The 26,105-nt window shown below is 49.5% G+C and overlaps 1 protein-coding gene across 5 annotated transcripts in view; it reads left to right on the top strand.

The window, feature by feature from the left end:
* The window catches only part of LDLRAD3 (low density lipoprotein receptor class A domain containing 3), a 224,008-nt gene extending 211,690 nt beyond the window's left edge, over positions 1-12,318 (top strand). For all 5 annotated transcript variants that reach the window (XM_045893892.3, XM_045893894.3, XM_064576631.1 and 2 more), the window contains 2 exons: positions 7,125-7,470; positions 9,343-12,318. In XM_045893892.3, coding sequence (XP_045749848.1) covers positions 7,125-7,470; positions 9,343-9,583 — 587 coding nt within the window. In that variant the 3' untranslated portion in view covers positions 9,584-12,318. The remainder of the gene's footprint in view (positions 1-7,124; positions 7,471-9,342) is intronic.
* Positions 12,319-26,105: the final 13,787 nt, after the last annotated feature.

Raw genomic sequence — 26,105 nt, 5'->3', positions numbered from 1 at the left:
TGGTGGTTAGTATTATTAGTGTTATTATTTAATTCAAATCAGGAGTGGGATATAGGTCCCAAGGCAAATAGCGTTTCTCTCTCCAGCCCTAGACTTCTTTCCCCATACCTCCTGCGGGTTGGTGCTGGGAAGCCAAGGCAGAGTCTGAATGCCTAGCCAACGAGGGCCATGTGAGCCATTGAGGGGCCTTCATTCAAAGAATTTTACAAGAATCACACAGTGACACGGACAGATGGGTGTGTTGCCTGAAGGATTGGAAGACAAGAGGCTGAAGATGGGAAGACCTTCTAGGCAGTTTCTCTTCCTAGCCTGGGCATGGATGAGGCCATGCAGTTGGAGCCCAGAAGCAGAGACTGGAGAAACACCGCACAGTAGAAATTGACCACACATAGTGGTTCCATGTGGACAGAGAAGAGAACTCAAGACAGCCCGAATGTTCAGACGTGGGAGAACAGAGGGCCAGGGACATGACCAGCATCTGGGAGTCTGTCCTAAGAAATGACACCAGTGACCACAGGTCACTGACTTATTCAACATGTGTTGAGCACCAGGTGCAGAATGGTGGAGAAAGCAAGCCTGGCTCCACTCTTAGGGCTCTCACGGTCCACATGGTCTACCTGAATGGTGTTGTACATTGTTGGTCATAATAACAACAACAACAACAACAACAACAAAAACAGGAAGGAACCTAAATGTACATCAGCAGGGTGTTGCTTGTAAGTTGTGATGCATCTATGTAGTGGGATCCCACACAGCTACTCTTTAACAAAGGTGTGCGTGGATGAGGAAAGATGTCCATACACAGAAATATCTGTATAGCAGGAACAAAAGTACTTGTGTGTGTAGATGTGCATGGAGAATAGTTTTGAAGGGTACACCCTGTGGATCAAGAAACTACAGCCCGTGAGCCAAGCTGTTGCTTATTTATGTAAGGGACACAGCTATCCTCATTCACTGATATATTTCGTCTACAACTGACTTTGTATGACAACAGTGAAGTTGAATAGTTGTGAGGGAAGCTGTGTGCCCCACAAAGATGAAATATTGACCATCTAGCCCTTGGCAGAAAAAGGTTGCTAACCCTGGTCTATACCAAACTCTTAACTGTTTTGTTCTAGTAGGTTCGGGGGAGGGAGGGCAATGAACATTTCTATTTTGCTTTTAATTTTAATGGATTTTTTTTTTTATTTCCCCCCAACTCTTCATGAATTTTTATAATCAGAAAAAAGTTCAGTTTGGGAGATGAAGAAGCATACAGGACTCGCAATACCTGATTTTGACACTTACTATAAAGCTCTAGTTACCAGCACACTTACTGGCATGAAGATTGGTATATGGTTCAATCAAACAGAATAGAGAATCTAGAAATAGACCCAGACTTGTATGGTCAGTTGATTTTCAACAAAGGTGCCAAGGTAATTCAATAGGAAAAGATAGACTTTCAACAAATGGTACTGGAACAGTTGATTATCCCAAGGGAGGGGAGGAAAGAACATTGAACTTCACTTTGTACCATAAACAAAAATTAACTTGCAGTGGATCGGAGAAATAAATGTAGGAGCTAATGTCTTCTAGGCAAAGATTCCTTGGATAGAGTACAAAAAATGGGAAGCGTAAGAGAAATCATTAATAGACTTCATAAAAAATTTTAAGCACTTATCTTCAAAAAGGCACTGTAAAGTAAAGGAAGAGACAAGCCACCAAGCAGGGAGAAAATACTTGCAAAACACATTTCTGGAAAAGGGCTTGTATCCTAGAACGTATGGAGGATCCTTACTACCCACTAAGTCAAACGACCAAATTTTAAAGTGGGCAAGAGATTTAAAGAGACACTTCAGCTAAGAAGATCTACAGGTGGTAAATCAGCATGTGAACGGAGGTGCGACATCATTAGTCACTGGGAAATGCCACTGAACACGCCAAGGAGCCATCACTACGCACCTGCTAGCATGGCTAGCCGTGTTAAGTGCTGGTGAGGATGCAGGGCACCTGCGGGTACGCAGAATGCTGTGGCCGCTGTGAAGAAACAGGGTGAGAGTTTCTTAGAAAGTTAAATGTACACTTCCCGTGTGGCCCAGCAGCCTTACCCCTAAGGTGTAAACCCAAGAAATCAGAAAATATATGGCCATGCAACGATCTGTATTCCAGAAACTGGAAACAACCCAGTTCCTTCCCTGGACACAAGTCGTAATCCCTGCGTACAGCGGGGTGCGACTGCACGTTCTGAAGCAGGGCGGTACTGATGCTCGGAAACATGAGGAATCTCAGGAGCACCACGCCGGGCGGAGGAAACCAGACAACAGGCTCCATACTGTATGATTCCCGTGACAAAAAGTAAATCCATTTGGGCAGAAAACAGATGAGTGTTTTCCAGGGGCGGTGAATGGACTGCAGAAGAGCACGAGAGAACTTCTGGGGAGGGATGCAAAGGTTCCGTGTCTCGTTTGTGGTCGTGCTTATGCAACTGTTCCGTTCTGTGAAACTCCTCTCACTGCACATATTAAAAGGGGACATTGGATTGTGTGCAAATTATAGATACCTCAAGCGACCTGACTTTTTGAGATATGTAGTCTGGAGAAAAACAGACTTAAAAATTTTTTTTTTTTTTTTTTTTTTAAGGCACACAGGAGTTGATCTTTCAGAGGAGTGATGAGTCAGTTTGAATGGGACAGTGAACATTCCAGAACAGGACTCCAGAGGTCAGGTGGGAGGCGATGGTGCCATACTCGGGGAGTGGGGAGTCAGTGGGGGTTGTCAAGTGAGTGAGTGACTGTGAGGCATGGGCCCTGAGGGGTCCTCACATTACAGGGAGAGAAGGAAGGAAAACAAACAGACACGTCAGCCTAGGCAGTACCAAAGGTGGTGGACAATAGGCATGGTTTTAGAAGGGACAATGTAGTACCAAGAGTAGAAAGTAGAAGGGAGTAAATAAATCTCCCTTCATCGCTCTCCTCCACCCTGGGACCTGCCAGCATTAACAGTTCCGTGCGGCCACCTAGAAATATTCCATGTTGAACTGTTGAACTTTGCTTCTTTTCATGGGTCAAGATCTCTCTCAGATTGTTCCCCATCAGCATATGTAGAGCTGCCCTGATTTTTTAAATAGGTGTGGAATCCTGTGGAGGCACCATGGTTAATTTAGCCCGGCTGCCATTGGGAGACATTCAGATCATCCGTGATAGGGGGTGCTATTACAAATGATCCTTCAATTAATATGCATATTAAAAAGTTCCTTCTCGTGTGCGTGAGTCTATCTACTAAATAGATTCTCGAGGGTGGAATGGCTGGACCAAAGGACATGTACATTTTTATTTTGATGTGTATGGTGAACCCCGTCACCACCTTGGGTGATACCCGTTCACCCTCCCACCAGCTGCATTCATGAATAATAATTAACACCTGTCATCCCCAGACCTGGCCCGAAAAATGGGAAATTCCAACTTTGCCTTTGCCAGTGTGATAGGTGAGAAATTGTACCTTCTAGGAAATTCGATTTGCTTCTGGAGGAAGGAATGTTTTAGAAGCAAAGGAACACCACGTCTCAAGCGTCACATCCACCCCGCCCCCTTGCCTCCATCAGACCAGACAGCACCTCTCTGTGCATTAGGAAAAGGCACGCCTCCTCAGGACACTTGACTGCCACCTGGCAGGAAACTGTTGTGATAACTGTAGAAATCTGTGACGACCCTGAGGCGAAGAAGAGCCCCAGAGCTGGGGACAACACAGCCCGCCCTCCCACACGCAGCGGCGGCAGCTTCTGGCAGTTTCGAGAGCGCAGTGGTCTCTGGGTGGTGACCAGATTGCCTGCAATAACACAGTCTTAGCGGCAGATCCGGGACAGGAATTCAAGCTGTCTGACAGCAGAGCATGAGGGCATTCGCTTGAGGGACAGCCAGAATAAATGGAAACTTCATTATCCATGGATTATGCACTTAGAACTCAGGGCCCAGGCAACTCTGAGATTAGTAATTTGGCCAGCAGGCTCATTAAGCTCTTAAGAAAAGTGCATCTAGTTAATGAATTAATACAAGATGACATTTTACACACACAGCACAAACGAGACCAGGCACCACTGAGTTATGTAACATCATAATTTCTCGAGTAAATGTGATGGCCGCTTCTCGCCTGCCAAAGTGGGCCGATCTGGAGAGGGCCTGCTTTCGGAGACATAAATGAGACTGTTCAGATTTGCAGTCATTTCATATTCCATTCATTTTAAAGTGCTCCCTCTTGTATTCTTAAAACTTCAAGTGGTTACACAGAAGTCAGTGTTTTAAAATCTCTGGGCCTGTTTGTTTTCCAGAGGAAAATCCACCGGCTTTCATTTTCTAGGAGACACAGCTCTCTAAAAAGGAACTCACTCCATCCTTACTCCCTCCTGCATCCTGCCCCCTGCAAAGGGGACTCTCCCCGCCTCTGCGTCTGAGAAGTTGGTATGAGGATAATGGAAAGAATGTGACCACTCAGAATTAGCATGAGCCAGTTTGGGATGATGAAAAGTTCCATGAATGAACTCAGTGCCACTGAACCAAACCCTTAAAAATGGTGAGAATGGTAAATTTTATGTTATGTATATATTTTACCACAATAAAAAGGCAAAAAAGAATGAGCACTGACCGAGGGCAAACCTTTGCCAGGCACTGTGCGTATATATTGTATTTTACCCCCCCAAGGACTTGGCTACCGTGGTTTACCCACCACTGCCACCACCATTTTAAAGCTTTTTTTTCAAAAGATTTTGTATTTATTTATTTGACAGGGAGACAGCAAGAGAGGGAACACAAGCAGGGGGAGCGGGAGAGGGAGAAGCAGGCTTCCCGCTGAGCAGGGAGCCCAATGTGGGGCTCGATCCCAGGACCCTGGGACCATGACCTGAGCCCAAGGAGATGCTTAACGACTGAGCCACCCAGGCACCCCACGCCACCACCATTTTAAACTTGGAGGCACCCGAGGCTCCTAAGAGTGCAGTCCCTCGCTTGAGCAACAGCTAGAAGTGATGGCCCCGGGATTCGACCCCTCAGCTCTGCGCTGGAGATCACAAAATAAAGAGGATATTTTCTTTTAAGCCTGAGCTCTGAAACATACACGCACACACATGAGCTCCCACCCGCTTTTTAGTTAGCTAAACTGAGAGCAGACAGAACTCCACCAGCAACCCCCCGAGTGCCACAGCTAATTGTCTCGGGAAAAATCCCAAACTGCTTCCGTCCCTCCACTGTCTGCAGCATGCTCTGCATTTTGTTGAGGAGCTTACTGTACAGTTAATCCTTGAAACAGTGGCCTGCCAGAACATTGAAGCTTTTCACTCCTGGTTGAGTGTGACTGGAAAGAAAATGAACACAAAGCCTGGAGCTTGAGGGGGGAAGATCTTCATTTGTCGCAGATTTGGATTGTTTTGGGAATCAAGAGATGCTTATATCAGGAAAGAAGAGGAGATAGAGTGTTTCCCATTGTGTGGTTTTTTTGACTGGAGACCTATTGGTTAATTTACCTCTGAGTCAGTTTGCCATCTGGAAAATAGGAATATAATAATAATAATAATAATAATAATAATAATAATGATAATGATAATGATAATGATAGCACTTACCTTCCCAGAGTGTGCGAATACACAGATAATTTTCCCACTGAGTTGAGGCATGTAGTGAGGGCCTGCACCATCCTGCAGACTGACTGGGGATACTGTGACGAACAGAACAGGTGCACGTCTAGTAACGAGGGATTAGTAAAGCTTAGCACACGGCGGTCCCTGCTCCTGCTGTTGCATCACGGCTACGTTTTTCCTGTGGATCCATGAAAACCTCAGTGCGGCAGAGGTGGGACAGGTACAGGGGGTGGCCACCAGATTTGCTCACTTGGGCTGTATTTCGATTTTTCTTCCAGCTGGGCCACAGCAGTGGGTGGTTGTGGTTCCGTCTGCAGAGACAAGGGGTCCCTAGCTCTTGACGGGGAGGGGCTATGCTGGTTTCCTGGGCCAGCCTGCCACTGGGTCTTGGTTGCCAGGCGTGTCCCGCTGACTGGAAAGCCCCTCCCTCACCTGGGTGTTTGAAGCATGGCTTGTTAGTACACTTGGAGAGGGGGCTGTTGGCAACCTGTGTGGGTTGGACGTGTCCCAGACTTTTGCCTGAGGGCCCTGAGGAAATGCTTGCAGATTGCCTAGCGGGTCTGGTCAGGGGGTGCAGGACACAGTGTGAGGGGCAAGGCGCTGGTGTCAGACCAGTCTTTACCTCCTAACCCTGGGACCCTCGCCAGGGGGCTTGGACCCTCTGAGATGCACTTTGCTCCCCTTAAAAAGAAGGTGGCAGTTACTGCACCCGATGCACGGAGTTGCTGTGAGGTGAGTAGAGGGGATAAAGTGTGTGTCTGTCTGGAACATGTACCTGCCTGGCGGGGTCCGCTGTTGTTGGAAGCGCTCCGTCACGATTCACCCACTTCATGCTCACCACAGCCCAGCGATGTGGGCACCACGACTCTCCCCGCTTTACAGAGGAGGAGATTACAGCACGGAGAGGCTACCATGTTACAAGGGGCACCTAGTACGTTCCAGACGGCACAGAGGCAGCGATCTGAACCTAGTCTGGTTCCGGAGTCCCCGATATTCTCCGTGCTCCGCTGGCTCTTTATCTTGGAAGCTTGGCTAGGGCCGGGTGTAAAGTAAGCACACTGCAGACATAAGGAACCTCAGACGTGTACCGACCAGTGTTCTTCACTTCTGTGCACATTTCTGGTGAATTTCCAGCCCTAGGCAACCACTGACCCCTTTTCCATCTCTATAAATTTGCCTTTCCTGAACATTTCATGTAATAAGGGAATCGCACCATAGGTGGCCTTTTGTGCGTGGCTTATCTGGCTTGGCATGATGTTTTTGAGGTTCGTCCATGTTGTAACATGTATCAGTGCTTTTTATGGCCAAATGATATACCGTCGTGTGGCTGCCCCCCGTTTTGTTTAGCCATTCGCCAGTCCCTGGACCAGGGGTGGTTTTGGGCTTTCTGGCTGCTGGGAATCGGGTCGCTCCCAACACCTGCATGCACTTGCTGGGGCTGAGTCAGAGCAGGAGGGTGAGCCAAAGCGGTAAGCTCTGTCCCCTTCTCTCCCCCCACCCCCCGCCCGGGGTTTCTCAGAGCCAGGCAGCGGGCAGGTGTTCGTGACGTCGGAGAACCAGCTCGTGTACTACCCCAGCATCACCTACGCCATCATCGGCAGCTCGGTCATCTTCGTGCTGGTGGTAGCACTGCTGGCGCTCGTCTTGCATCACCAGCGCAAGAGGAACAACCTCATGACGCTGCCCGTGCACCGGCTGCAGCACCCCGTGCTGCTGTCCCGCCTGGTGGTCCTGGACCACCCCCACCACTGCAACGTCACCTACAACGTCAACAACGGCATCCAGTACGTGGCCAGCCAGGCCGAGCAGAACGCCTCGGAAGTGGGCTCCCCGCCCTCCTACTCGGAGGCCCTCCTGGACCAGAGGTGCGTGCTGGACGGCGGAGGTTTGGGGCGGGGAGGAGGTCATCGATGGGGAAAGCGGGACGCGGGCACCCAGCTGCTGGCGGTGGCAGCAGGGCCCTATGTGTCTTGGGTCCTGGCAGGACAGTTCACACGCAACCTCTTTTTTTTTTTTTTTTAAAGATTTTTATTTATTTATTTGAGAGAGAGCGAGAGAGAGAGAGAGAGCGATCACGAGCAGGGGTGAGCAGCAGAGGGAGAGAGAGAAGCAGCCTCCCCGCTGAGCAGGGAGCCCGATGCGGGACTCGATCCCAGGACCCTGGGATCATGACCTGAGCCGAAGGCAGATGCTTAACCCACTGAGCCACCCAGGCACCCGTATCCTCTCATTTAATCCTCTCTGCAGGTCGCTGGGGGAGTGCCTCAGTTTTTACAGATGAGGAAACTGACTCTGGGATTTTAAGCGACTTGTCCAAGGACATAGAGCTAGGATCCTGGCCACCTCAGAGCCCTGTTCCTGCCTGGTGATGCCACGCTGACCCATGTCCAGGCCGCTGGCTAGCCCGGCGCCTCACCTGCTACTGCAGAACAGTGGCCAGGCTGTATTAGAGGGTTGGTTTGTACTGTGAATGAGTGAATGAATGAGTGAATGAATGATGGGTTCCTTGCTTGGTTCCATTTATAAAATAAAGGAGGTAGCATAGAGCACTCTCAAGCTTTTTAAAACAATAAGACCCTCATTTCAAATGGGATTGTACCAGAAAGCACAACAGAGAGTCAAAAGGCAGAATTCTATAGTGGAAGCAGCTGGTGGACCTGAATCCTGCCGGCTCAGCCTCCTCCTCCCTTTGGTGACCTCCAGGGTATCCCAGAGAACCCATGTTGGAAGTTTGATTGGCTCTAGGTCCCCTGTGCTCTCCTCCTCTGAGCCCGGGGCTCAACGTGTGTGGCGAGAGGTATTTTGCGGGTCATGCACCCGGGCTGACTGGGCAGCTCTTGGACCCTCTCCTGCGGCAGCTCTTGTGTTATTTAATCTTTGTTTTTCCTCCTCATAAAAGGTGGAGGTAACATTGGAGGGCAGTGTTTAAGGGCATCTTTGCAAATAAGGGGAAGAGCCCAGGACCTCCCTCACCACTCAGCCTCTTCATTTGGACCAGCCAGTGTAGAGTCAAGTTAAAATTGCCGAATCCGAAGACAGAACACCTGGGTTTCGATCCCAGAGCAGCTGCTTACTAGTTATTTGTGATCCTACACAAGTCATTTCACGCCCCCTTGCCTCCGTTTACTCCCCCGTACGATGGTCATAAAAGTAACGCCCACCGCTTAGTGTTCTCGTGAGCATTAAGTAAGGTGGTGCAGGTAAAGCAGGTAGCATGGTGCTCGGCTCACAGGAAGCCTGCAGGAAGGGCTGCAAAATAAACTGCCTTTTCTGCGAAGTTCCTGCACGGCAAGCCAGTGTCCCTACTATCCCCTTCAACAGAGGGGATGGCCAATCGGAAGATCCCCGCTCCCCCAAGCCCAGCCAGCCAGGAAAAGTTGGCTTTCAGTAAGAACCCCAAATTCTGTGGACCATCAGAGGTTCAGCCTGATCAGCCGGCCAGCCACTCGGCCCCAGGGCCTCTCCCTGGCTGGTGCTGGGCATCCTCCCCTCCGGGCCGACCCGGAGGACGTGGTTTAGGCACTGCCCATTCGGCACGCGCCAGCCACAGCACCCCAACCTTTCCCCGCTCCCTCGGTCTTGTTGTAGGGGTCACCCTAGTCTGTGGATAGCCGTCCTCCTCGGGGGGCACATCGGCACCCCGCAGACAGGGGCGGAGGGGGGTTTGGCTCCTAACGCGTTGTCTTCCCTCTGCTCTCCCCTGCCTCTCCCGCCCCATCCTGCTCTCTCTCTTGCAGACCCGCGTGGTACGACCTTCCGCCGCCACCCTACTCGTCGGACACCGAGTCTCTGAACGAAGCCGCCCTGCCCCCTTACCGCTCGCGCTCCGGGAGCACCGACAGCGCGGGCTCCCAGGCGGCCAGCAGCCTGCTGAGCGCCGAAGACGGCGGCCGCAGCCCCGGGCAGGCCGGCCCTCCTCCCGAGAGCACCGCAGGGCCCAGGGACTCCGTGCCAGGCCAGGGCGCCGCAGAAGTCTAAATCGCCGCTTCCACGGTCCATGTGGGTCCATCTGCTCCGACTTGTTACCATCCTAACAACTTTCGCTCGTGGGAAGCTCCTCAGGGTGCCTCAAGGAGGGTGTCTCTCCGCTCCCTCTCCCACCCCCCCATCCCCGCCCCAGATTTCAGGGATGTCCTTTCGAGGGAGACCTGGCATTTTGCTGGCCTCTCGGGTGACCTGATGTATTGTGCATCTTGTCTGGGAGGTCACTCGGCCTTCGGGGCCCAGGATCATGACCTCACTTGTCATATTGTTCTTCTGTGCCTGGTGGCATCTTGCTGAATAGGCAGCCTCAGTGTGCAGGCAGCAGGGTAAGGCAGGGGTTGGGGAGTCCTCGAGAACGCAGTGCTTCCATGCCATGGTGGATGTTTCAGAAGGGCAGGAGACCCTGGACCACATTCTCTGTGGGCCGCTGCCTTGCAGCTCCGTGGGAGACGGGTTGGATGACCCTCCCAGGAGGCCGGCATGGATGGCCACCCTCGAAGAATCCGGGTGAGCGTCAAACCCCGCCTTGCACGCTCGTGCATGTTGTCCTCAGTTCGGCAGAGCGGTGGCCAGAGGAGACGTTGGCCAAGAGTTACGCCCTTTAGCCATCAGCAGGGCCATTTTGGTTCTCTGAACGACTCTGAAACTTGCCCGAGAATCCTCGTTTTGAGGGTTTTCTCTGGCAGCATCTGTCCTCAGCCTCATCCCAGGATAGGCAGGGAGCCCCTGCCATACATTTATCTGAGTTCTCAGCTCCTAAAATGCAGGCTATCGAGAGCCTGGGCCTGCTTAGGTCCACAGTCCTTCCCTGGCTTCTGGATTGTCACCCCTCCAGCTGTGACCTGCCGGGAGCCAAGGAAGGAGGACCCAACTTGAATTGGCCAAAAGTTGGATCTGGTCCTCTGTCCCTGGAAACCACTCCCAGCCTGTCTTGCCCATTCATGCAGCTTTCCACACTAGCTTCCCAGGTTACCTTAACCTCCAGAAGTCATTGTACTGTGCATTTGGACTTGAGGACATGGTGGTTCCTGACACGCATGAGAACCATATTCAGTACCTCCCACCAGAGCCCCTGGCTCCCTGTGCTGCACACATTTCCTGCCCAAGGCCCAGAAACCAGCACCCTGATTCAGCATTCATGTTAGGGTTAGAGTCAGGCTCAGGCTTCTTCTGACCTGCCATAGTTTCTCCTCTAAAAGACTTGGTCAGTAGATAATTTGGAGTCGAGATTTGCCATTCGGACTTTTTTTTTTTAATCTCTTAGAAATGCATTTGAAACAGTGTGTTTGTTTTTTCCCTTCTAGTTAAGGGATTATTTATATGTGTATAGGAAAGCTGTCTTCTTTGTTTGTTTCTCCTTGAGTGAGGTCCAAAGAAAGATGCGAAAGGAGATCACACCTTTGTCCCGCTGAGCCTCGATACTGAGTCACTCCAGACTGACCTGTGTGCCGGGCCTTTGTGCATTGTTGCACTTTGAGTTGCTATTTATCGAGTTCTTGAAGGATGCAGAAGGAGGGATGCCTTTCTCCCTCGGTTCATAGTCTCTGTGTTTATGCTAGCTTTCCTCTTTCTCTGTGCCCAGCCAGCCGCAGGGCCCACTCCCTGGAGAAATAGTAGGGAGAAATGTGGGCGTTCGTTGGCAAGAACCCACACTGATGGGGGACAAAACTGGAACCAGGCAGTGGTCACCCATTCAGGACTTCCTTACGTAGCAGAAGAAATGTTCAGTGACCTCGCTGATGCGAATTTCAGTGCAGCCTGCACGAGTGGGGGGACGACGTGACATTTAATGATCCTGTTCTCGGGACTTTTTTTTTTTTTTTAAACCAAATCCAAACTGTGTTACAGGAAAGCTAGCCACTTGGTGATTTCTTTCTGTCTTTTTTTACGTTAAAGAAAAGGAGCCTAGTTGCTTGCATCTTTCATTTTTTAAAATAACACGAGTTATTTTCTGCGTAAGCCAATAAAGAAAGAACTTTCGATGGGAGCCGGAGTGTGTTAGGAACTCTGGCTGAGCTTTTCATCTCCTGTGAGTCAGAATGGCTTTATTTCTTCTCCCTTTGATGGGCCCGTGCTTCTTTCTGGTATTTTGGAAGTTGTTTAGAGAAAGGGATTCTAATTTTAATTAATTGCGCAGTGAATTAATCTCACTCGCTTTTCTGCTTCCAGGCATCTTAGGAAAAACAAATGGTCTTAGTAGATAAGAAAGCCTATTAATGTTGTTTTTTTTAAATACAGGGACATTTTTATTATAGATGTGATTTTTTTAATGAATCTTTTTAAAAATCTATAAATAAGACACCAAAGCTGCAGGGGTTTTTTCCTGTTTTTTTCCCCCTACTCAAGATGGCAAATAAGTGGCCAGCAATATTTTTTAACTCATTCCATCCAGGCTATTTTTTTTATACATTGCCTAATTCTACAGCCGCCTGAAAACCATCTCTGCTCTTTTTTTTTCCTCAAATGAGACCAGCAAGTTCTTTTTATTTTCGTGTTCAAATTCGCATCCCTGTAACCTATAGCTTATCCCCTGACTCAGCCCCCGCCCTCCAAAATTGACTTTTTAAAAAAAATGCAACAAAGTGGTTGACAAGTAGTGTGTGGTGTTCAAAGTTGATGTGAACTGGAAAGTTTGTTGTGTGGTTGCTTTTTGTGTTTTGGTTAGGTTTTGTTTTGGGTTTTTTTAAATTTTTATACTTTCAAATAAACTTGCAGTTTCATTCTTTCTATTGGTGTGAATAGTTCTTAACCCATGTTTCTCCTCTGTGGCAATATGAAGAGTGAACAGTCACTCCTCGTGGCTTCTGCAGTGAATTTACGCCATAATAAAATGAGAAAAAGGAAGAGTGTAGTGATGGGACCTCAAAATGTGATGGGCGTTAAGGATTCCATAGCTCGTGGGGTTGAAATACAGAAGTGAAGTCATGGACACCAGTGAGTATCATGGGACCCAGAGTGTCAGTTCAGAAGATGAACACTAATTGCCGTCACTAGCGTGCCCTTTGAGGGAACAGGATAAGTGACTGTGCCAGCTGAAACAGATTCTGACCACATATTCAGGGGCACACTCCAGCTCTTGAACAGGTAGCTGGTCATTAGTTTGGAACCCCAGTGGCTCAGACTGGCCCCACCAGTGGTGGTAACATCTAGTGCTTTTCTCAGTCTCATTTTGGAACTATATATTAACTGATGCTGCACGGATAGTTTCCACAGAAAGTCAGGATGCCCAAGAGCTCACCCCACGAGCCAGAGAAATAACCCTGGCCTTGGCCAAGGCTGAGGTCCACATGGATTTCTAAACACAGAATGTACGGAACCAAGGTTTAGATCATGTATTTGTCCCCAGGTGTCTCAAAAAGAAGACTGGGCTATCAGACAGTGGTATCCCAAGTATATACCCGGCCATGTCCTGCCCCAAGTGTTCTAGAGGAGACCTTCCCAAGCAGTATCCTCCAGAGGTTTGTCAGGATATTAACTCCTTCATCTCTCCAAGTACCACTGTTTACTGGGTGCCAGGATGAGGAAATGGTTGAGAAGCAGAAATCAGTAAACGTTTTCTGTAAAGAGTCAGATATTAAATATTTTGGGCTCTGCAGCCATATGGTCTCTGTAGCCATGACCAAAGTGGCTGTAGATAGTAAATACATGGGTGTGGGTGTGTGCCAATAAAACTATATGAAAATAGGCAGCTGACTGGATTTTAGCCCGTGGGCTGGGATCCCCCAACCCTTGATATAAAAGAGCATTCCTACATTGGGGTCATGAATCCATGGCTACAGGCATTATGGAAGAGAAAGTATGTTAATGGCCTGGAATATTAGAACCCTTAAAATGGCACCAGTCTCCAAAAAATAAAAATAAAAATAGGAGAACTTATGAGGCAAGCAATTCAAGGACCTGTGAAATTAATTTTAATTGACCCTATAAGCTCTTTTCCAGTGACAGGATTAAGATGAGTGGAGGCTTTTCCAGTGAGGTCCCGAACAGTTGTTTTGAATGCAGAGGTCCTAGTCAAAAAATTACTCTCGCTAGGGATTCTCTAACATGAAAAACTGACACAACAGTCTGTCTTTCAGAGAAAGGTCCGTGGCAATGAGTGCTCTGAGAAGTATTGTCCATATTCTCCATTTAGCTTGCCGCCCTGAGGCAAGGCAGTAGATTCAAAGAGAAGAACTATAAAAAAGGAAGGGGCTTCAGATGACTACAGTGGAGGTGTGATAAGTGCACCCAGTGAGACCCTCAGGAAGAACGTCAGTGAGAAAATAAACGGACTCCCTTGACATCTTATAGTTAGGTAAGATCATGGGATCACCCCCAATTACCCCCAGGTGATAGAATTCCAATTCATAACATGCTTAATTGTATTAAATTTTAGAAAAGATATATTGGCTAATGCAACTAAGACCAAGGTTGTGGAACTGTTGGTTTCAGGTTGGGCTGGATCTAGTTGCTCAATAGCTGTCATTAGGAATCTGTTTCTCCCTCTCAACTTCAGAGCCCTGCTTTGCTCAGCATTGGTGTCATGGCCTTACGTTAGGTGAAAAAGAGGGGTCCCAGAAGATCTAAGTTTGCAATCTCAGAAAAAGAGATACTATTTCTTCTCCTAGAGTCTGTAGAAATTCCCTTAAATGGAGTTATGACTGATCATCCTGGGTCATATGGCCACTACCGTGGGTGGGAATCAGTCTCTTGATTTACAGTCCTGCCAGAATTACATGAAATGGGAAAGGGGTGATTCCCATATGGGAGGGGCTGGTAGTAGACAAAATACTAATATGTCTACTGTAGAGCCTCACCAAGGAATGGGACCCACAACTGGCTGGCACAATTTCTGGTACACATAAGAAAACGCATGTAACTTCAAGCTTCATGCAGCGTAGGTCTGAAAAGAGCAGAGGCAGTGTTAACAGTGAAAATTTCAGGACACAAGAGCCTTTCTCTAGCCTGCCTCTAGGAGGTAGGTCAGTTTCAGGCCACAGGTACATTGGGCCTGGGTTAGGTATGCTTTTATGAGATCTTCATCTGGTGTAGGTCACATGGATAAAGCCATATAGGAGGAGTTCCACCCTAAGGAAGCCTGAACTGTCTTGTGGGCTTCAGGACTGTCCCCAGACCCCTGGAAGCATAGAAATGGTGCAGTTATCCCACCAAGAGTCATCCCCAACTTGCACAGGATTTTTAAGTTGATGGATCAAAAATACAGTCCCATTTTTCACCCTTGTTACACTATGCAAAGACTTAGACTCGATTATGCACGCTGTTAACTAAGCTTTCCAAATTAACCCTTTTATCTGTCCCCCACCCACCTAGAACTAGGATGCATCAATATCCAGAGAACCACAGCTTGGAAATTCTGGGACAGCTGGTGTCACAGGAGCTGAGAGGTTCAATCCCCATCACAGTGGGGCTTGAAGGCATGACCATGGGGGACTGGGATGCAGTATTGGGGCAAGCTTGTTTATTTCAACATGACTGATGCTTCAGACCCAGTCTGGGTCTGTGGACTGAGCAAGGATGATTCCTTCTAAGTTCCAGTACCAGGCAGTATTTGCCATTGCTGGGCTTTTAAGTTCATCCTGATAAATCGTCCCAGTGGGCCAGCAGAGGAAAAGGTACATGGAGAAATCCTATGGACTTTTCTCTAAAATGGAGCACACACAGGCAGCATTTATGGGCCAGACCTGGAAGTGGTCACACCCCTCCATTCACATCCTTGCCCAGGGTCTGGTCAGTCTCACAGCCACACCTACTACAGGGAGGCTGGGAAGGTAGATTGGATACGTGTCCTGGAAGAACCGGAAGTGGATTTTGGCACCAGCGACCAAATATATGTTCGTACACTTCTTTCCTCCCATAAAATACGCTCGTCCCTTCCCCAAAGAAGAAACCCAACCAGATTCTGAATCTAACCAGATTCAATGTCCAGGATCGTGAAAATTTCTGTCCAAAGCAAATGTGGCTCCCCTATTAGGACGATTTCTCAACCCCACATATCTTTTATCATTTGTCTTCTTAGATTGCCTTCCTTCAACCTAATGCTCAAAATACTTGAATAACTTTCAAGTCACTCGGAATAAAAGTCAAAATTGTGGTCTGCTAGACATTTACACCATCAGCCACCATTACCTATCCAACTTCATTTTCTACTGTTCTCCTCCTCCCTCTCACTGCTCCAGCTGCCTTGGCCCCTTTGCTAGTTCTGGAACCCACCAGGCACACTCCCCACTCAGGCCCTTTGCTCCTGCTATTCCTATTACCTGGAACATCCATCTCCAGACACGTGGGATACTCTTCTCCATCAGAGAACCATCATAACCCATGTCCCTTTAGAATCTTCATATTGCCATCTTGGCGACCTCAGCTGTGGCCACTTGGAGACCCTTGGAAGAGAGAAATATCAGAGCTCACTCTTGACTAAGATCTATTTACCACTTACATGATTTGGGGGGATTCCTAGACCAAAGTGGTACATGGGAACTTGGGAAGGAGCTTTGGGGAGTGTATTTGAAAACTATGGTCTGGAAATATAATTTGGACCAATGCTAATATTATCCAAGGGTCAAGAGGTGAGCCAACTTAAGAAATACCTTGACTTTAGAGATAATACACCGGACTGTGCAGGAGAGGACCTAGGGATGGAGGTGGTACTTGAAGACAAGTCCACAGGGGGCCTGCTCTTTCAGCGACCCTGCATGACACGGGACTCTTTTGCAGAAGAACTTGAACCAGACCTTCCTCCTGGAGTACGTTCTGGTGTATCAGCCTGTGAATCAGCTAAAGGGCACACTGACATGCCTGGAAACTTCCTAGGATCACCAATCCCTGTTCGGAAATGGTGGCATCCTGGGGTCAGGGACGAGGCGCTGGCATCTAGCTCAAACAGGGAAGAGTTATAGAGTTATCATAGAAAGAAAAGAAGGAGATGGCTTCCTTCTAAGTGAAAAGGCAGCTGCTTAAATAACTCACCCCTCCCGTTGGAATCAGTTGCTGGGAAATGACTGAATGTGAGTGTCTTGACCCCACTTGCTGGCTCGGCTTAAATCTAGTGAGTGGCTCGTTCGTGAAGATGACGTTCATGTTTGCCTGGTGTGTGTCTGCTGGGATCTGTTAGAGCCCACAAGCATTACAGGAATAAGGGATTGAATGTGGAAATGAGGGCTTACGCGGATGTGGCAAGAGCTGTCCGAGTGATGGCCTTACCAATGTCGCGGGCCTCATGCAGGGACGGGGAGAAACCGGAGCTTACAAGGCAGTGGAGAAGCCACGTTAACTCCAAAATGGCGCGTGACGGGAGAGCTCACAGGACTGTAAAGCCATGAGCCAGATCTCACCCCCAAAGCCCCAAGAAGAACGTTGCCGTTGCCCTTCTGCCTTTCCTGCCTCCCACGAGCTCCCTTCATGGGCACACTGGGCCTGGAGCCGTTCGGGGAAGGGGATTCCGGGAAGCACGGTTCCCAACCTCAGGTGAGAATGGAGCCAACGGGCCCTCAGCCCACTGGGGGGCCAGGATGTCGGGCCAAGCAGTTGTTTCCAGAACAGACCCTCCATCCTCCAGGTGAGATTTCTTATTATGTAGCAAATTGGTCCAATGAGGGTTGGACCTTAAGTTCTTTGTAATTCATGAGGAAAGGGAATTTCATTTTTGACCCTTAATTTTTCTAGGTATACCCAATCGTTGGAGTCCATCGTTTTCAATGCTGGGATGATTCCATTATATTATTTGGTATAATTTCTGGTAAGCTGTTTGGACAATTTGTGTCAGGAAATAGGAAAGGCTTTGCTTTGGAGTTACTTTTACTAATGATCTGTTTTGACCCTGAACAGAACTTCCTACTGCCCACGGAGGGTCCCAAGGAAACTCAAAATGGGATAGTTGTGGGTGTTGCGTGAGTGGCTTCCTGCAGATGGGAGTAAGATCCATGCCTCCTCCCCTGAGAGAAATGGCCGGTGGGTTGGCCCTAGGTTTGGCTGTCAAGTCAAATAAGTTGGAAGCCAAAAAACATTGGAAAGTGTAAGGCTTCTGGCCCCTTCCCCTGCTCACTAACACCTCCCAGAAGCAAATTTACTAGGTAAGAGTCAATCGGGTAAACATAACAATCGGGCCATGTCAACCAGAGAACAGATCGCTCGAAGCAGGAACAAGAGTTCAGAGATTCCAGAAGAGTCAGCCTTGAAAGGGGAATGCGCATCCACTCTCTCCCACCCTTCCGCTTCTGTCCTACTCGTCCGCCTCTCTCTCTCCTCCCCTCTCCTTCCTGTCCTCCCTCCCAAGCTCCGTTCCTTGCTTACTGAGATTTACAGATAGGTCTTGGGCGCCTGGGTGGCTCAGTCGTTAAGCGTCTGCCTTTGGCTCAGGTCATGGTCCCAGGGTTCTGGAATAGAGCCCTGCATCGGGCTCCCTGCTCCTCGGGAAGCCTGCTTCTCCCTCTCCCACTCCCCCTGCTTATATTGCCTCTCTCGCTGTGTCTCTCTCTGTCAAATAAATAAATAAAATCTTAAATAAAAATAAAAAATAAAGATAGGTCTCTTCATGCTCCTTGGAGCAAGTGGGGTGACTCAGAGCCCTCCGAGTGTAATCTGCAGTCCTGATCCTCCCCGGGAAGATCCAAAGTTTTACATTTGGGAGATAGAATGTAACAGAAGGCTCTCATTTGGATCTTAGTTAATAGCCATGTTTTACTTATTGACCTTTACTGGGGAGCCTATACTTTGAAAAATTACCAGGCACTTGCATTTATTATCAAAACTTTTATCTTGGGTCCTTGCCTCTGTACCCATCACTGAGTTTGCAAACCAGAAACCCAAGGGTAGTATTCAATCCATACATACATTTTCATCGGCTTGTTGACTATTTTTTTTGTTTGAATCTGTTGCCAATGATTAAGGTTCAGGCAAATTCACATACATATCTGGATGTCTGGCTTCTTTGGAAGAACCATAAGCCAGAGCACATTGGGCTCCCTTCCAACACGTTGGGCTTGCCAGCGCTGAGGAGCCCCTGGCCTGTTCGCATGGAATGTTTGCTCATCACGGCCATCGTGTCTCCCTCCCGTCTCCCATCCAGTCCACTTCACTTATTTAATTGCTTGCCTGGCCCCTGTCCAACTTGTTAGAACCTGGAGGGAGCAAGGCTGAGGAGCCGGCATCCAAATTTCTACCAGCGGTGTCTTTCCGGAAAGAGCAAGTACCGGGGATGGAGACAGTTGCCAACTTTGGCACTAATTAGTCCTGTCACTTTCTGGGCCTCCATTTCCCCTTCTGGAAAATGCAAACCTAGGTTCTGGCAATGGACGTTTGTCATGCCCAGCATCTTTACTTGTGGGTGGTAAGAGTAGACATACCGGGCGCCTGGGTGGCTCAGATGGTTAAGCGTCTGCCTTTGGCTCAGGTCATGATCCCAGGGTCCTGGGATCGAGTCCCGCATCGGGCTCCCTGCTGGGCGGGGAGCCTGCTTCTCCCTCTGCCTCTGCCTCTCTCTCTCTCTGACTCTCATGAATAAATAAAAAAAGAGTAGACATACCGTGTAATCTACCGTTGTAACCACTTCCATGTGTACAGTTGAGTGGCGCTCAGCACATTCACGTTGTCGTGCCACCGTCACCACCATCCATCTCCAGAAAATGTCCATTACCCCAAACTGAACCTCTGTCCCCACTGAACCGTAACGCCCCCTCCCCGGTTTTCTCAGCCCTGGCACGCACTGTTCTACTTTCTGTCTCCACGAAGAGTCCAGGGACCTCCTAGGAGCGGAGATGCTTTTCTGGGTCTAGTTCATTTCACTCAGCACAATGGCCTCAAGGGTCTTCCGTGTGGCAGCCCGTGGCAGGACTTCCGACTTTTTAAGGCTGACTCAGATTCCGTTGTAGGTTTCTCCCACAATCAGCTTATCCATTCATCCTCAGACGGGCGTGACGACTTGTTGCCACCTTTGGGCGCTGGCGACTAACGCTGTGTTTGAGGGTGTGCAGGTGGACCTTTGAGTCCATGCATTCACTTCTTCGGGGTGTATACCCACAAGGGGAGCTGGCCCCGCACCCTGGGGTGTAAGTCCCCTCCTAGGAGTCCTGCCTCCCCAAGGAAGAAGTGACTCACTTGTGCAAGCTCCTTGGGACCTAGGACCCTGATACGTGACCGAGGCTCCGCTCCTAGGACCCTCACTTGAAGACTCCCCTTGGAAGAGAATGAGGTGAAGAAGGAGGCACCATGCAGACGGAATAATTGGTTCTGAGGTGGCAGAGGAATGTCCGGCTCCAGGCCGCAGCAGGGGCAAGCACCCAAAGGTGCCCAGCGTCTCTGGGGCAGCTGTGGTTCCCGTGTCAGGAGCCCCCCACCCCCCAGCAAATATCGCTGGGGTGGTGTTCTCCTACCCAGCCCCAACCCTGATTCTCTGTTCCTCCCACAGATTCTCCAAGCCACTGACTCAGTGAATTCCTTTCCTGCTTAAACCAGCAAATCTGCATGGTAGCAGGGACGGAGCCCTGGATTTCGAGTCCACAGACCTGAGACCAAATTTCAGCCCAGTTCCTGCCCCTCCACGTGACTTCACACAGTCAGTCTAACCAAAGCTCAGTTCTTTGTCCACAAAATGGTTGTAATCGTCTCTACTTCCTCAAGCAACAGTGGGAACTCCGTGCCATCTTGCAAATGAGGTCCCTGGTGAAGGGCAATAGAAACCCTGAATGGGAGGTCTTATCAGTGTGACTTCAGCGGGGATTCAAGCTGCCTGGTTTTTGTTTGTTTGTTTGTTTTTAATCTCTGGATAGTGGATTTATTGATATTTTTGCTTTCTTTTTTTTTTTTTCTTTTTCCAGGGTTTTATAAATTCAAGTAATTAACATATCATGTATTATTAGTTTCAGAGGTAGAGGTCAGTGATTCATCAGTTGCGTATAACACCCAGTGCTCATTACATCACATGCCCTCCTTAATGCCTGTCACCCTGTTACCCCATTCCCCCATTTCCCTCCACTCCAGCAACCCTCAGTTGGTTCCCTATGATTAAGAGTCCCTATGATTAAGTTTCCCCTCTCTGATCTTGTCTTACTTTATTCTCCCTCCCTTTCCCCTATGCTCCTCTGTTTTGTTTCTCAAATTCCACATATCAGTGAGATCATATGATACATGTCTTTCTCTGATTGACTTATTTCACTTAGCATAATACCCTGTAGTTCCATCCACATCATTGCAAATGGCAAGATTACATTTTTTGATGGATGCATAATATTCCATTGTATATATATACCACATCTTCTTTATCCATTCATCTGTCGATGGACATCTTGCTCTTTCCATAGTTTGGCTATTGTGGACATTGCTGCTATAAACATCAGGGTGCATGTACCCCTTCGATCCCTACATTTGTATCTTTGGGGTAAATACCCCATAGTGCAATTGCTGGGTCGTACGGTAGCTCTATTTTAAACTTTTTGAGGAACCTCCACACTGTTTTCCAAAGTGGCTGCACCAGCTTGCATTCCCACCAACAATGTAGGAGGGTTCCCCTTTCTCTGCATCCCCGCCAACATCTGTCTTTTCCTGACTCGTTAATTTTAGACATTCTGACTGGGGTGAGGTGGTATCTCATTGTGGCTTTGATTTGTATTTCCCTGATGCCGAGTGATGTTGCACATTTTTTCATGTCTGTTGGCCATTTGTATGTCTTCTTTGGAGAAACGTCTTGCTAAGAGATTTGGGAAACCGCATTAAGCAGACCACTTCAGGGCAAAGTCCTGAATGCATTTGCACCCAGGAGTCTGAATTAATCCACCTAAGTACCCTTTTGGAAATTGATTTAAGAAGTTGGTAAAGGCAGGGAGAGGAGACAGAGATAATTAGTAGGCAGCACCTGATGATCCAAATGGCCAAATGCAGAGCAATAATGCCGATGATGATGATGATAGCAACATTTACTGGTCAGCAATTTTGTGCCAAGCACTTTTGCTATCATTTGCACTGGCTCATATAATCTCTTAATCAGGGGTTGGCACACTGTAACTCACAGGCCGAGTCTGGCCCACCATTTGTTTTTGTAAATAAAGTTTTATTGGGACACACCTATGTCCATTCATTTACTAGTCTTTATTATTTCTATGGCCGCTTTCAAAGCACAATGGCAGCGTAGAGTAGCTACAACAGTGTCCATTTGGCCCCAAAGCCTTAAAATATTCGCCATCTGGCCCTTAATGGGAAAACTTGCTGATCTTTGCTCTGAATGAAGCCTGAGAGTTGGATATTATTATTCCACCCACTTTCCAGATTGGGAAACTGAGGGCCTGAGACATAAAAGAGCTTGTTCTAAGACCTAAACATAGAAAGGCCTCAATGCCAGATTTGAGTTCAAAGGCCAGGCTGCAACCACTAAGTTTTCGACTTCCAGTCATTTTGTGGCAGTGTCCCCTCCTCTCCATTCCCATTCCTCCGGGGAAACTGGTATGTGATGGTCACTGCCTGCCTCCTTCAAAGGATGGCAGCAGGCCTGGATTGAAATGTCCACTTCCCACCTCCGGGCTCTCAGTCAGAACTGGATGTTGCTTCTCTAGAGATCGTTTGTTGCCTCACTGCCCTCAAAATCAGGCCGCTCCCCAAAGGTGCGGTGCTGTCTGCTAAATGGTAGGAAGTCGGTGTTGCTTCAGGAGCTGACCCCGGGAACCCAGAGAAACACAGCTTTGTCAGCCAGGGCTGGCTGGCTGCAAAGTCTTCCTTCCCGAACGCACATAATCCGGGTTTCAGCACCCGTCACTCTGGTGTCCCTACACCACCCCCGCACAGTAGGGACCCCTGAACCCCAAAGGGTGTTTGGGCATGTTGCTCTAATTCTCATCTGAATGCAAAGCTTCCCTGGGAGGAATTAGTCTCTGGCCGCAAACTGTCGATGTCCATCACAGGCTGCTGCCCTGGAGGGGGGCTCTCAGGGCCCGGCACCCACCACCTGCCTGTCAGCGCAGAGCTGAACGAGGAAAGAGCCAGAGTGCAGCCCCGTGTGCGCACGAGCCGTCCCCGCCAGGTACCTACTCATTTCGGGGGCTTCCTCACCTCTGTGGTGTCCCATCGACTTTGTCATCTCCATTCTGGGGTCTGTGTGACTCATGAAACCTTCCGGGGGGCAGTAGGTGCTACGCACGGGTCTGGAAGCCCTGGCAGGTGGATCTGCCCAGAAGGGGTGGCCCATCGGTCTGAAGCCTGAGCTCTGCTCAGAAGCCTCTTTCAGGCAAATGAATGCTGACGGACTGATTGGGTTTTCCAAGTGAGATTCCCACGGCCCTTACTACCGCTCACAATTGGCCCATTTGTCATCCTCAGGGTGTGCCAGACAGATACTTCGTCATGCACAATTCCCAAAGACCGACCAGCCTGTGCCGCCGCTGGCCTCCGTGTTCCCAGGACGGTTTCCATGTTCAAGATCCTTCTCTGTGCCTCAGCAGCCCCATCTGTAACATGGGAAAGCAGCTGGCCAGCAGCCCAGGGAGAATCCCCCTTCCGGAAGGCCTCGGTCCCAGGAGACCAGGATGGGCTGTGGCAGCCCGGGCAGCAGGACGTCTGCCTCCGAGCGGGAGGGCCGGACAGTCTGCAGAGAGTCTCTCGATGGGCCTTACATCTTGAATAAATTGCACGTTGGAATTTAACTTGGAATCCCTGCTGTTTCCTTGATGAAAGCAAACCACATGGCAGTTAGGGTGATGGAGCCGGCCGCTGCCCCTCCTGCCAGACTCAGCTGTCTGCGGGAAGGGGGACGGCCTGTTGGTGGCCCAGTGCTGGGCATGGTCTGTGCACCCCCCCCCCCCCTCCCCAGGAGAGAGGCCCTCGGGACAAGTGCTGTCTCCTCAGCTCTAGGGACAGGGTAGATGGAGAGGTTTGGGGGGACTTTCTTGGTTTGCACCCCATGGCTCACGACCCCACCGCGGCCTCCCCGGTCCCCTGCTAACGGCGGTACCGCAAACTCAGCTCGTAACCCAGGCCTCTGACTGTCCTCCCATCCCAGTATGGAGATGCCACCCGAGGCACAGTGAGAAAGTGAACTGCTATGGCTTTTCCCCTCTTCGTACCTTCCGTCAGTGCTGCCCATTGGCCAAAACTAGCTGGAAGCCATTTGCCAGGAGGTTCTCGAAAATGTAGTTCTCTGCAGTGTGGAGCTGAGCGAGGGAAGGTGGTGGATAGATCAGAGCACAAACAGGTGTACACAGACTAGTGCAGGGCCAGAAACACCCATGGGACAGGCCCTAGAGTGTATTATTGGAAAATTATATTTTCTCCAGGCTAGAACTAATTAATATAAAAAAGTGTGTTTTGATTTTTATGGAATAAAATAGAAGCTGGAGTCCTGATTTCAGAGAAGGATAAAGCTAGACTAGAGGCCCTTGTATTAGTTTCTTGCTGTTGGGCTTAGTGGCTTATTAAGTTATAGTTCCGGAGATCAGAGTCTCAGTCTCACTGAAGTGGTCTTACTAGGCTAAAATCAAGGTGATGGCAGGGCTGCATTTCTGCTCAGGGCCCTAGAGGAGGATCCATACCTGGCCTTTTCTAGCTTCTAGAGGTTGCCACATCGTCTCATGGCTACCTCACTCTGACCTCTGCTTCCATTGCCTTTGGAAGCGCCCATAACCTCTCTGGCCATCCCTGGTGAAACCAGGGGCCTGATGGGCCAGGACTGGACACGGGAAGCTCCCTGGAGACTCAAAGCATGATGGTAATGATGGATGGGGGTGGTGATGGTGGTGATAAAAATAATCATAGGAAGGAAGTTCTGTTATTAGTCCCATTTTACAGAGGAGGAGAATGGGACTTGGAGAAGGTGCATGGCCTGTCTCAAAGTCATAGCACTACGAAGAGCCTAAGTTTGGGGGTCCCTCTGCCTTACCACCTCCCGGAATTCACTTTCCAAGACAAGAACACCAAAAGTCAGCGTGTCTCCAGGGACTGCAAAAGCCAGAGGAGGAATGTTCCAAGATCATCGATCCAAGTAATGCCACCAGCGTCCAGAGTCTGCAGCAGCGACAGCCTCAGTAGGTGTTAGAATGTGCTCTGGGGAGTCAGCGGGCGCCCCACACACTTAGCTTTGCCTCATAGCGCATTACTCATCCTGCAATTCAAAAGCATTTATCTTGATTAGATCTAGCCTTGCCCCTGTGGTAATGGAGTTTTTAAAAAATCATGCAAATAGAGAACTACATCCTTCCTGTGGCTTTAACAGGTCAAGATCTGGAGGTCAGGGCCACTCATTCATTTAACAGATATTTATTGCGTGTGTACTGTGTGCTGGGTACTATTCTAGCAGCTGGAAATCCAGCAGGGATCCAAAAAAAAAAAAAAAAATCCTTGTTCTCATGGACTGTATATTTATGGGAAACAAGATGTCATAATTCTAAACAAAAACAGGACCTGCTCCATAAATGGTTGTGAATGGTGGCAGCCTTTGAGAAATGCTCCCGGAAGGCTGGGGAAGTGGGTCATAGCCACACGAAGAGCCCTTGTTAGCCAGCTCAGGCCCAAGTTCATGTGCGCCATGCTGGTTCCCTCCCTCAAGAGCCATGGTTAACCATAGAGGCGTGGGGTCCCACAGACCTGGGTCTGAGTCCTGTCCTCACTGCACATCCGCTCTGACAGCTTGGATCCATTTCCCTCACGTGTGACACGGGGATGATCATAAGCGTCTCCACCGAAGGGTTGTTGTAATGCAGGACGCCTGACCCACAGGAAGCGCTCAGTCGTGGTTGTCATGGCATCATTAACAAACATCAGAATCACCGAGGAAAAGCCCCCCTGGCTGGCGGGGGGCTGAGACATGCTGGCATTTTCGTGGCTGCCCCCGTCTTGCCTTCGTGAGCCTTCCAGATAAGCCGGTGCCTGGCTCTCTTGTGAGCAAACACACAGCTGCCTGCCCGGGGCTGCCTCGCCCGCCGAGTCGGCTTCCAGTGGGATCCGACAGGGGGCACAGAGCAGGGGGGGGACAGCTGGGGCGGAGGGCCGGGCCCGGGCTGCCACCTGTTGGCCGTGCCGTCGCTGGAGATGCCCAGATTTGGGCTGGGAACCAAAGAGCATCTCAGCATCCAGCCAGCCCCTCTCTGGCACCAGTTTTGACCGGTGAGCGGATCTGATGGCCGAGTTGTCCAGTCCGAGGAGAACCCAGTGCAGGTGCCCCAAGAGGATGAAGGAGGGCACTTCCATTGACGGTGCGGGGTTTCCTTCTGGTGCTTCTGACCTCAGGGACAGGAAGAAGGACTGTGAACGAGAGTTATGAGTGGGTGACAGCGCTCATTCATTCATCTAGTAAGCGGCCGGCGCTCCTCTGGGCTCCAGAAGGACGAATTGCAGGTGGGCGGGGGGGGAGCACAAGTGCACAGTAAGGGGTTCTCGAACTTCAAGGCGTCTCAGAATCACCTGGAGAGCTCTGATTCTGCAGGTCTGAGGGGGGCCCAAGAATCTGCGTTTCTAACACATTCCCAGGTGCTGCGGCTGCTGGTCCAGGGACCACATCTTGAGAAGCACTGACACTGGTGGATAAGGGCCCTGGAGTCATGCC

This window comes from Mirounga angustirostris, unplaced genomic scaffold, assembly GCF_029215605.1.
Source record: "Mirounga angustirostris isolate CCGP_5_RB_7025 unplaced genomic scaffold, mMirAng1.0.hap1 SCAF_13, whole genome shotgun sequence".
NCBI classification, from domain to species: domain Eukaryota; kingdom Metazoa; phylum Chordata; class Mammalia; order Carnivora; family Phocidae; genus Mirounga; species Mirounga angustirostris.
This window is presented reverse-complemented; position numbering and strand designations above follow the sequence as displayed.